Raw genomic sequence first — 13,022 nt, 5'->3', positions numbered from 1 at the left:
CACCTCAAATGTACAATTTTAAATATGCTCCAAGAAAAACAAAATAGGACCATGTAATATTGATGGATTGATTTGCCTTCTAAAAATTGCTTTATTCAATTGCCTAAGGATCCAGAAATTCCTATAAACCCTTGCTGAATACAGCAAAATATCAAAATTTAAACTATTTGTTTGTAACTCAGCTGGAATGTGTGTGTCATATTTTATATATTTATGTTTCATAGGCACGTAATGCATTATAGCAAAAAGAAAATCCATGGACTGGAAAAGACACTTCCTGCTAACACTGATTTCTGTCAACAATTATTTCATGTTCATCCCCAGCAACTGAAAAAATTTATAAACCTAGCTGAGTGATGAATTACTAATTTAGTAAATCTGCAAAACCAATGCTTTCAAAAGGGAAAAAATGAGTATTAAAAGGCTTAGCCTTTGGAGCCAGAATAGAGGATCAACAAAATACAGAGCCAGTGTACATTGCAAACTACTCCAAAAATCCTTGGCTTACATGCAGGTATTGCAACTATTACAGATCAGGTACCACAACACTACAAAGTGTCATCTTTCGTGAGTCTGGGATCTCAGTATAGTGGCATTAAAAGGCAAAAAAAAAAAAAAAAAAAAAAAGAGAGAAAATCCAAGAGTAGTTTTAGCTGACATTATCCTTTATAGCCAGAAATAGAGAACTTTGGATAATCACACTGCAGCAGTGGGGTGCAGGATGTGCATGTTCACCACTGCCAGCCTTTGCCAGTAGATGTCTCTATGGTCACCCCACTAGACAAGGCCAACGAGGGGCGAAAAAAGAAAACTAAGAAAAGAGCAGTTAATAAATAAAGAGAAAAAAATTAATGTGGGATAGATGAAAATATCTTTTTGCAAGGCAGAGTCTCTGAAAAAAGGTATGTAATGGCAAATGAAAAAGTTCTGTGATTCAAGCTCTTAATCCAGCAAACCTGGATCTAGATTCAGCAAAAAGACATTGATTTTTAACTGGTCATGCAACAAAAAGAGATTGTGTACAAGGCTTGCACTTTTAGTGATCAAGTTTTTCTCGTATGCTTGTTTTGGAAGGATTTAAAGCTCTCAAACAAAAGCTTTAAATTGTCACTGGATTTTTAGCTATGGCATTCATTACCAAGTGCAAAACAGTGCTTCAGAAGCAATTCAGCTTTTGCATAAAACCACCCCTGTTACCTCTTCTCCTTCCAGACAATGAGATCAGCCTTCCAATTACCATATTCTTGCAAAATTCTACTTATCCATTTGCCAATGATAAGTAAATTATGTTTTTGTGTAAGAACATTTTTTCCATTAGAATAATTACAATAATTAGGATAGGAAGCAGGTAGATTTTTGTGCCTGGCTTGTGCATTTTCATGATGTATTTAGCAAGGCTGAATTACTCCAAGAAATTAAGCAAAAACCAATTGAGCATGATCTATATGATATGATAAGAAACCACAAAATCTATTCTATGTTTAATGCAAAAGAGTACGATCTCTTTCAACTGTGGTGTTAATTCATCTTTCAAACCTGTATTTGTGTTCAGCTCTGTGCTGGCTCACAGCGTAAAGTCCTCACACAAAACCCATGAGCGATGAAAAAAGCCACTGTTTTCTTTTTCAATAGCCAAAAAAATGTCATCCCGACCCATTCTTGGGAAAAATAGTGTAAATGATTGAGCGCTATAGGCTAAACACATTTTAAAAAGAGAGATATAAAGGTTTTTAAAATATATATATTTAAGGAAAAAAACCTGTTAAGAATACATATATACTGAAATGAAGAACATAACTTTCATCCCAAGATACCTGTATTACACTCCTACACAACTCATCTGCCCAGAGAGAGCAGTAAAAACATAAACGCTACCCCAGCAGTTCTGTTCCAACAGCATCTGTTAATTCACTCCATTTATAAAATACATATTGACAAAGACAACTGAACTGGGACCAGAGAGATTTGATTTGGTGTGAGAAAGTCAATTCAATGTGATTTTGTTAAAGGGCTCCTGCAGGCAAATAAAAGAGTTTAAGTAATAAAGTACATAAAGAGATGTTTTATGAGCCAGCCCCGTCCTGTGGCAGCCGCACAATGCGTGGCTATGCAAGAGGGCCTTGCTCAAAGCTGGTACTGAGACCATGGATGCTGTAGATCAAGCACAATTAGGGATCACAATGAGAGGGAGCTAAAATCATGCAAGCAGTGCTGCTCACAGCTCACACCATGAGTCGCCAGTGGAAGGGAAGGATAGCATGGAAACCACAGAAACGATGGTAATACTCATTTGATTAGCTCATCCTGACAGTCAGCACCCAACAAGGGTGCTCCTAATACCAGAGCCACTGAAGGATCCAGGGAATACAAAAAATTAACTGGAGACAGAGCTTATTTTTTGGGGAAGGGAGAAGTTCAACCTTCACATCTGGATTCTTAGTTATATATTAAGATTCTTAGCTGTATAAATAAGAGGCTCGAACTGGCACACACCATCACTCAGCTTTGTACACCAAGCATAGCTGGGTACTAAACCTTCATTATTTCTGTATTTTGAAATCAGGCTCCCTTTTAACACCACCATAGTTTCTGAAGTCTTTTTGTCAGGCTAAGAAAGTCTAAGGCTGATGGGATATAATTTGTCTAATAACTGTGGAAAGAAAAGACACATTAAAGTATCTGAATAGGTTTTCTAATAATACCTCCAATGTCTGTCCTCAGATAGTCGCAAAGTGTTTTATAAGGAAGTAGGGTTCGGATTGTACCTCTGAATGATGGAGTAATTTCCTATAATTTCCAAGAAATTAATGGGATACACCAGGTGAGCCAGTGAGTAGTGCTGGGGATTAATTTTTTGTTAATTTTAAACTAAAGCAGGTTTAGCCCCATGTAAGGGATGAACACAAGGGAGTCACATAGACCACCAAGCAGACACCATTGCAATCTTCAGTTTCCAGGTGACTACCCCACATTTCCAGAGCAAATGGAAAATCCCTGCACTGGGATGCATGGTGGCACAAGGTGGTCAATCTAACCTCACAGAGGGGACCAGTCCTGTTTCCTGACTTGCACAAGGAAAGATCATTCACTCCTTTTGAATTGTGTGGTTTCTTCAGCCCCTGCAGCTTTTGCACAAAGGCAGAGAAGGTTACTGCAAGCTCAGCATTTTGTAGTATAGCAAAATAGGTGACTAAAGTGCAACGACATTTTAACAAATTGCCACACACGCTTTAAACCTGAATGTGTCACTTCTGAATGGCTGGTGTCACAAGAGATTTAGAAAGATTAAGATCTTTTTTTCTTGAGGACTTATCACTTACCTGTGAGAGGTCTGTATGCAGTCCCTTCCTTTTCATCACCACAACAGACTGAGTCCATGCTTATGACCCTTCCACCACAGCACTGCTGATTGAAACTGTCATGCAGGGTTCCACCACAGCAGATTTGATTGCCCGATGTGGAGTAAGGCATTCCCTGGCAGCAGGAATCACCAATTCCAACCGAAACTCTGTTTTCCTCTTCATTAGGGCAGCATACTTCTCCTGTCAATATAAGAATAGAATTGAAGATTTTATCCATTTATAGCCCTTGAAATTCCTGAGAGGCTTTCATTAGATGGCAACAAATCTAGATTCACAGTATCATGAACAGAACTTTCCATGTGAAAGCACAGAATCACTCGGTGCTTTAGAATGCTATAAAAGTATTATAGTCATTCGTAATAATGATTAAAGAAATGTGCATTCATTAATTCAGGTCAAGACTCTGTAAGATATCAAAAGACAAGCATGACAGAGACAAAGGTGAGAAGAGCAATGAAAATAATCTGTGCATATGACAATTATAGAGCTGAAAACTTTTTGCAATTGCAGCTGCACAGTAGAGAGCACATTCTTGCTGTGTTTAACAGAACCATCAGGCTACTTATTCTTCACAAAAAATTTTCTTGTCTCCTTCAAAATCATTCCAAACTTGTCTTGATGAATCAATTCACAATGTTGAAAGCATTTTTCATGTTTGAGTGTCACTCAGGACTTCATCTCACAGAGAATATAAGGATTAAACTCACTTTAAAAATTAAATACCACCATCACAATTGGTGGACTTGGCTGCTACTTAAGCAGAATCATCAGCTTTTGCAGGAAAAGACCTTAGGATAAGACTGCCAATGAGACTGACACTGTAATGGTGGGGTGGGGTGGAATAAGCTGTGGGCTATGAACAAAGTACATATTGTTATAAAGGATACAAAAATGTCGATAAATGGTAATAATTTTCATTCACTAGTGTCTGCACTTGAGCTGATCCAATGTTCTAATTTTTTTTATTATTTTTCTGTGTTGCAATGTTTTCTGTGGCTCAAATGTCATTTGGAAGGAGAAGTGGTTTTGTTTTGCTATTGAAGATGGGTAGTAGAGTTGATTAAAGTATTTTGATTCCTGAATGTTAGTCAAAGAAATGTGTTTGGATTTTTAAAACTCATCCTTCTCGTTTAAAGAAATATCTCAAGTTATTTTCTTCTGAAAGGTTGGGAATTGGAGACAGAGAGCTCCAAACTCAATGCAGCTTTTGTCAGAAATGAACATGTGCTGAGACTGTAACAGATGAGGGACAACATGATTTAGTGTTCTTAGATTACAGTGTTTTCCTTTCTACCCACATTCCTTGCCAAAGAGGTGCCTGGGTGGTAGTAGCATTATTTGTTCTGCCTCTCATCTTAGTTCTAGGGTGGATGTTTGCACTTCTTTCTGTAGAAGTGTTTCAGAAACTGACATGCTGCCTTCCTAATTTGTAATCTTCATGCCTCCAGCCCACTATGCTTCAGCACATCCCAAGCTATTGAGCTGGCCAAACAACATCTGGGAAATATGTATGCTTAGAGAGTTTCCTGTATAAATAACTTTGTCAAATAAAGTCAATAATAACCAAAAAAAAAAGATAAGAACAAATTTTTAGAGTATAATAGATACAATCCATCTAGGTACTTCATCATATTTTCCTGTATTCCTTGGAAGCTAATTTAGAGAAAGTATTAAAACACAGACTGTAGCTTACATCTATTGGAAATAAAACTATTTTTTTAAAGAACTATTAGACATAAGACACAAAGGATCAGTAACCTTCTCATTAACCTCTCAAAATGGGTTCCATTCCAAGCTAGGCTTGAAAAAGTTCTCCCTCTGAAAACTACTATGCAGTCTTACCAGTTAATTGTTATCCTTATCAAAGAATGACCCACATTAACATTTAGCTTGAGGTTATTAGCATATTTATAAAAATAAAAAAGAAAAAAGTGACCAACAGTGTTCATGTTGCTGCCCTTTAGAATATAGAAAAATAATGCAGCAAGTATACTTAGAAAAAAATTGTTTCAAATCATGTTCAAACATTCACTGTTTCATGCTTGTGGACTGCTGACTGAACAAGAATTACTTTCAGACATAAGACATTTTGTTCCACTGTGCTTTTCTTTCTTGATGTAAACAACATTAAGCTAGTTAACACAGACCACTGGATGGGGACAGAGGTCACAGTATAATCTCTCCATTTCAGTACACTGAGATTAACGAGGTCAGCAAAATACACTTCTCTGGTTCTTCCATGTGACAGCACTTTTCTGATGACATCATGGAAGGCATTCTAATATTGTGATATATTAATTACTTTTCAAAAGATCAGAACTTGGGATCTGCTAAACATGTTGGCAAAATGTCAAGCATTTCTGAGCCTACAGAATGTGTGCCAGCTCATGAGTAATGGAAACATTTTAGCTCCTGACCTGACAATTTCCTACAAAGAGTTATATGCTCTGGACACTGGCCCCATGAAAGGGATCTCTCCTCCCCCTTTTCCTCCCTTTCCTGTCAACAGTGACCCACCAACAAACTGAAAAACCAAACTCTGGACAGTAACACAGAAGCCCATTTTTGGCAAACTTCCCAATCCTCTCAGAGAATAAGAAAAGGATAAATTACCATCAATTAATGCACGTGGGAGGTATACTTTGATCAGTAACATTAGTAGAAACAAAGACTAGACAATGTAGAAACAAGTAGAAGTGATGTCATCCAGAATATCAACACCAAAGGCTAACAATTGGTCCACAACAGAAATGGCTATGGAAAATCATGTGGGGTCAAGTCAAGCAAAGAAGTAAACTTCATGACTAAATTGCCTGATGGTGTTCCTATTAAGCAGAACTGCTCTCCCCATTATGCAGCACTTACTGCAATTAAGTATAGTTTGGCATAAATTAGTTCTCCAGGAAATGACCCAATCATCAGGTTTCATCAATTAAGCCTTTCTTGTATAAACAGAGTATACCATGTTTAGAAGGTAAAGTGAGTGCAATTTTCTTTGCACTGAGCACAAGTCTCGAAAACATCTATATATCTTGATAAATCTCACATTTATTGTTTTCATTCTCCTTGGTGTAACAAATACATCAACTTTGTTGGTTTTTTTCATTCAAGCACTGGAAAGGAGTTGTCTCTTACCTACTAAAATTCTGGTGTAATAACCAGCACAGCACTGATGTTTCGGTTGCACAGCATGTATCTGCCCACCACAGCAAACCCCTGGTGAATTAAGAATAAATGGAATGTACTTGTCCTCACAGCACTGGAAGCCAGGTTTATTGTCGTGCAGAATCCCATTACAACATACCTAGAAGTAGCAAAAAAAAAAGAAGAAAAAAAAAAAAAAAAAAAGAGAAGATCAGTAAGAAGGCAGTATCTGTTAAACAGAACGTAATGTGTTGTCTGGCAAAACAACGTATATGAAAACATGTATCCTACTGCAGACACTAATAAGACTGCAGTCAAATAAAATGTAACTTGGCTAAAATTCTGTGCCCTCCAGCATTATCAGACTTCAATAAACTACTGTGTTTCTGACAGGATGCTGCTATTCTATAGCCTTCAACCATACTGCACCTTAATAAAATAGTCCATTAATATGAATCATCTTCATATGCCTTGCAGGCTGTTTGAGTCTCTCAGTGTGGAGTAGATTGCAATGTGGATTTAGTGGATTTAGTCTACCATCACCTGACCCTTTCTTTTCCTTTCCAATTCTTGTTTATTTTTTTTTCATGTATGATGAAACACTTACAACTGAAAAACAGTATTTCCCAATATGAGCTTTTGGGTTTTCTTTCACATAAAAATAAGTGGAATTATCTTCCCATAGCACACGAACACTTAATTATGACCACAGTTCTTCAGACAATGTGATCTCAAGAGAATAGTATTTATATAAGGATTTTTTTTTCAGAATAAAATTTATATGGAAATGAATTTTGAAAAGGCCTTTTAACTGTGGACTTCTTTCTAGGTGCTGTCGAGGAAATGATATGCTTGAACAATCAAATATTTATTTGTACACTTACTCCTGTGTCAGTGGAATGGCACACTGAATACCCAGCAAATCATACAGCACAGTCAGTAGAATAACCATAAAAATGGTAAACTTGGAACCTACAGCCAGTGCAACTTATATCAGCTTCTTCCAGCTAGACGTGAAATGGAGTTGGCAGGAGAGCAGAGACGTTAGAGCAGAGTTCCTCCTTTGTTTTCTTTTGAAATGGACCTCTTCCACTACTGACCTTTACCATGTCCTAAATCAGGTTAGCTTAGCAAGAAAGAAAGAAAGTGTTCCTCTGAAGGATCTTTTGTTTACCTAGGTACTTTAACTATTACTTGAGAAAAAAACTTTTTAAAATGCATATTAATAGGCTCAGGGCATCACTTTTGTATTATAATTATAATGTTAATAAAAATATATAAAAAAATGTATTCATTTTCTGATGTTGTAAACTCTATTTGACTTCAGAGAGATAATGCTTTGTTTTGTCCACTTTTGAATGGCCATTATTCCATGACTCTTGGAGTATTAGGTTAGGTTCTGAAGTTACAATTTACAATACATAAACAATAGGTAACTCACAATTAACATCAGGAGGTTCCTGTTTCCTCATTATATTTTTAGGTTTCATAACTTTATATGCTTTGAATTGTGACAGTGTTTTCTGCTTTTCCAATGCACTTTCTCCTTCAGCATCTATTTTAGACTACCAATGTAGCTGAATTTCATAATTTTCAGGAATTTTGGATCTCTGTCACCACTATTATATTGTTTTGCTGTCCAGTTTGTCACTGGTAATATAACCTAATCCATGAATTTCATTAACCTACTGTTCTTTCTTCCAGATCATTAGCTATGATGTCAAATAAAACTCTGCTTTAGAACTCTTCTCTGCTTCCTAGCTTTTGGATATTTTGCAATGACTGGCATGCACTCCAGGCTGAGTTTTTCTTCATTTACAATTGGCTCCAAAGAAATCTAAAAATTTACCCTGTCACTCTGTATTTCCAAGTGGCTTAAAAACATTCTTAAAAACACAAACCCAAGGCTTATTGGGCCACTTTGCTCACAATAGGTCACCTTCAGCAACAGTGCTCGACATTTGTAAAAATGCCCTCTGTCTTGTCCATTTTGCTGCAACCTGAGCTTGAGACAGCAGTTAGAAATTCTGTACCTGCCTGCATGAAAGGAGGCCAAACACATGTTTCTCGGGCATTCTTGGTCCCAGTTTGTACCCCTTGGGATTGTCTGGTTATCTCCCTCTGTGATCTGTCTGGCCCAATACCACCTCTTCTTTTTGTGGATTTAATTTGTCATCCCATTTTTCATTCTTTTTACTGATGGCCACCACTCAAATTTCAGCTGAACACAGTCATTCCTCCTTTCAGATAAAGAAAGGTGCACATCTTTGGCTTTATCCAGGCTCAAGTGCTTGAGCAGCCATTTTACTTTCCATGAGATGCTTCCAGTTTTAAGAAATGCCACTTGCCTTTTGAATCCTCTGTAGAAAGGGCTGCTCTGCATATTTCATACCAACACTGGGAGGGCCATTTTAGTACTAACTCTATAGTATGAAACACTGTTTGTAAGATTGCATTATTATTATTATTGGTGTCTCTCCTTTTCCTCCTCAATTCTTACACAAAATCCCCAGCTGTACATCCAGATGTGTTACAGAAGTTTCAGCAGCTACTTTCTCTTGTTAAAAATACGTAAGATCCTCAGTATTTCTCAATGACCTATGGAGAGTTTCCAAAGAGGGGGCCCAGTCAGTTCTAGAACACATTCAGACTCTCATCTGGCATTACCAACTGATACAGTTGGTGCTTTTATTATGTAGTTTCATAACATCCTCTGCAGTCAGCTGTAAATTGTTAAAGAACACTTTTTTGGCAGTCTTCTAGAGATAGTTTCTATTTGCATCAATAGGCAGCCCAAGGATTCTGCATTATCAATCTATAAAAAACCCCAAAACCATTCAAGTAATGCTAAAATTGCATCACAGAAAAAGAAGAAAAGCAGATTGATTGAAAGTTACAGTGGCAAAAGGTTATTATGAGCTCATCCTCTTATATCTAAATGTGACAGCCCCAACCGGGTGGTGCTATCCTGTACATGGAAGCAGAAGCTCTGGAGTGAACAAATACAGTGCTGCCAGCATTTTAGATGGGTTGGAGATCTCAACCTTGTAAAGAGAGTTGAATGCTCAACATACCCTTTGTAATCAGATCTTTACTATCTATGGAGATGATACAAAACGTTCATCCTTAGCTGTCACAGGAGCCCTTAAAAATATCAGTAACTTCACAAAGTAACTCACAAATCAGTTCTGTCATTCTCTTCCCACTCAAGCACACAGAGGGACTGTGATGCAGGAGCACAGGGACTAGGAAGGGTTGGGCACAAAGGAAGGCTTATTATGATGCCTGAGAAAGGCCCAGTCAGCCATGACACTAGCATAGTGTACTAGATATCAAATCTGGCAGGCAGGATTACACAATATTGTAACAATTTTTAAAAATACACCAAACTTATCTAAGTAACTCTCTTTTAATTGCAATTGTGTCATCCCTGATCCCTCTGCTTGATGAAGATTTTGCTGAAGGATATTATCTGGCCTTATGGACACATACCAGTTGAGCTAAGACTGATTTACTCAAATAAACAGATGTGCTAGGCAGCCATGTTTATCCTTCTTGTCAAATGCTTGCTGCCAGGGCCACTTTGTGAAATAGCAATTCACAAAACACTCTCAGGAATTCCTATTAGCTACAGGAGTTCATTAAAAATTTCTGCCTGTGGAGCAAACACCAGAGTAATGATTGACCCATCATGTTCTCATGTGCGAGGGAATATTTTAAATTAGCAAGGCTCATTCTTTTTTACTTAAATTATCTCTGAATCTATACAGACACCCTTTTTAGCTAAGTATACTCACTCATACATTTCTTTTCTCAAACTGTTGTTCTCTTTTGGTAATTGATACAGACTTAGATCTAAAATCCATGAGCAGAAATTATTGTTATTCTCTTACAAATCACTATGTATTATCTTCCTAAAATGAATTTCATTTCCTGTCTTTCAGGTGTGTTACAACAAGAAGTGTAATATTTTTAAAGGTTCTCTATGCCTGAAAGAACTTGAAAAGAATTTGCACGATATTGCTAACATTAATAGTAAATTTTGCATAAATATTGATGGGATACCCTTCACCAGTATCAAGATGTGTTATGTTTCACTGCTGACAGCTTTTGAAGCTGGCTATCAAGCCACTGTTTTGCTCCTTCTGTCCTTAAAAAAGAGTCCTGATGGTGTTTTTAATAAATAGCACATTAATTACAATAGTAAAGTGTAAGCCTGTACTTCCTACTAATGTCAGTTTTGTTTGATTAGTTCATTAACTGCAGATTTATACAGCTTGTTGCACCTGAAAATAAAAAGTGCTAAAGCTGCATTAACACCTTCAGTCAGGTCCCTTTTAACCACTGATGTTCAGAGTCACGATGAAAAGTAAGCAGAAATCATTAGCCTTTATGCCATTCCTTTAATTGCATTTTTACTGTACCTGTCTCCTTATTTTCAGAGTTCACCTCAGGATGTCGGTAAGAACAGATGCACAGTCTGGTACCTCCATGGATAATACAGGAATGCCTTTCCTATTGATACTGAGGTTATGCTACCTGATGGGTGAAACTCAGGCACACTCCCTTGTTAACTGAAGTACCTCTGTAAACCTCATGGTCATGAGACTTCACATAGGGCTAGAATTCTGGATCACATCTTACTGAAAACAGCTAGAGAAAGACTGACAATTTTGGCAACTTGGGAATACTCAAGCAGCACAGTTTGTCACTGTAAAAGGTCCACAGGACATAGGAACCCTCCTGGCAGCAGACAAAATTCAACATTAGAGTGTATTCTCAGTTCTTCTGCAAAAATACACACACAAAAATAGTTCTGAATTCTTTCTGTGTTCAAGGAATAAATCCACGCAAGTCTGATTAAACACCGGGGTAAGGATACTAGGAACAACATGTTAGCTTTAGTTAAAATAACGAAGAATCCTAACATTGAAGCAGAAAACTGGATAACAACTAGAAAAAAAGAAGTAGGGATCTGATGCAAAGATTATTTAGGATGGGATGAATGTTTGGTCTTCACTGGGATTAATATCAGTGCATGTGCCCATGAATGTGCATGTACACATGTCCCTTGTAGTGAAAAGGTCACTTGCCCTTTTAGAGATTCCCCAGATGGCTCAGAGCGAGTTGGTTTATTTGCAGAGCACAGTCCCAAGCAGAGGCTCTAACCCAGATCCGAAGTGCAGAACACACACAGCAGTGCAGCCTGCCAGCTAGGCTGCTTCCCACTGCCTTTCTCACATAGCTGCATCTCTTGGCTGGACCCAGCCCAGCCAGTGTTGGATGAAGAGCCCCTGCATCCCACTCTGCTGCACACTGACAATACACCCTGGCATTTCTTTTACTGGAGTGGATTAAATTTTGGTGATCTCTTATGTAGCTGAAACATAACAAATCCCTCTTTTTCTATAGTGCCTTACAATAGCAAGCTGATGATGCCAAATGTAATCCATTAATCCATAAAGAAAGATTAATAAATAACCATAGATATATCTCAAAATAATTTTATATAAAAGGCCAGGTTTTCCATCACTTTATACTCATTAATTCAAGAAAATTGTAAGAGGGAAATTAGATCCAGATTTTGTCTTGTAAACAAGGTGCAATAAGTGACTCAAGGAAAAGTGAGAACTCCACAACCTATTTGTCTATTTATATACAACTGCCTGCTTTTGCTGACCAGTCTATCATCAAAAAACTTGTTTATTATTCTGGATCTGAATATTACTAAAGCTGCTCACCATTTGATTCTCAGTAGCATCTCTTCACATTTGACAGTACAATCAATATATGGTGAATAGTTCAGGTTGGATGGGACTTTGAGCAACCTGGTCTAGTGGAAGGTGTGCCTGCCCATGGCAGGGGGTTGGAATGAGATGGTCTTTAAAGTCCCTTCCAACCCAAACCATTCTGTGCTTCTATGAAGTGCAGCTGGCACTGGGATAAAAGGCTTTTGGAACAAGTGCACACTGGTCAGTGTTGCCTTTCACTTCTGTCCAGCAGACTGTCAAATCCAAGAACCTCAAACACCAGCATAAAGCCTGACAATGAGTTCTATGAAAATATGAGAGAGGCTGCCACTGTCTTATGTTGTCCCTGTCATAGACTCGAGTTTAAAAAGCACAAAAGGCACTAAGAGCTCTGTAGATGTCTCTTACAGACATTTTGGATGGCAAGTGTAGATACGTGTAGCAAACCAGACAAAGCACTGGGAGGAGAATTTTAATCAACTCACCCACCAAAATTACCCCCATGTCATTTTATGCATGAGTGCTTCAGTTTCCTGTGGACTTTCCAGTCATCTATTATATATCCATTACTTAACAAATAGCACCCACTCCTAACCAGTCTTGGACAATACAGAGAGACCATTAGAACAACACAATGCAAAATTACTTAGAAAAAATTAGAAAGCCAGGAAGCTATAAAAATAAATGAACACTCTCCAAGCTCAAAGTTACCATAAATGTATGAAGACTGAAAAAATAAAAATGAAGAGGAAACCTTCTAAAACTA

At 37.6% G+C, this 13,022-nt stretch overlaps 1 protein-coding gene across 6 annotated transcripts in view; it reads right to left on the bottom strand.

Annotated features, from left to right (window-relative positions):
* The window catches only part of USH2A (usherin), a 374,152-nt gene that overhangs the window by 86,889 nt on the left and 274,241 nt on the right, over positions 1 to 13,022 (bottom strand). For all 6 annotated transcript variants that reach the window (XM_053974132.1, XM_053974137.1, XM_053974131.1 and 3 more), the window contains 2 exons: positions 6,498 to 6,666; positions 3,321 to 3,542 (listed from right to left, as the gene is read on the bottom strand). In XM_053974132.1, coding sequence (XP_053830107.1) covers positions 3,321 to 3,542; positions 6,498 to 6,666 — 391 coding nt within the window. The remainder of the gene's footprint in view (positions 1 to 3,320; positions 3,543 to 6,497; positions 6,667 to 13,022) is intronic.

The sequence above is a fragment of the Vidua macroura genome, chromosome 3, assembly GCF_024509145.1.
Source record: "Vidua macroura isolate BioBank_ID:100142 chromosome 3, ASM2450914v1, whole genome shotgun sequence".
Classification (NCBI taxonomy): domain Eukaryota; kingdom Metazoa; phylum Chordata; class Aves; order Passeriformes; family Viduidae; genus Vidua; species Vidua macroura.
Note: the sequence above shows the minus strand (reverse complement) of the source record. Positions and strands in the feature narration are given on the sequence as shown.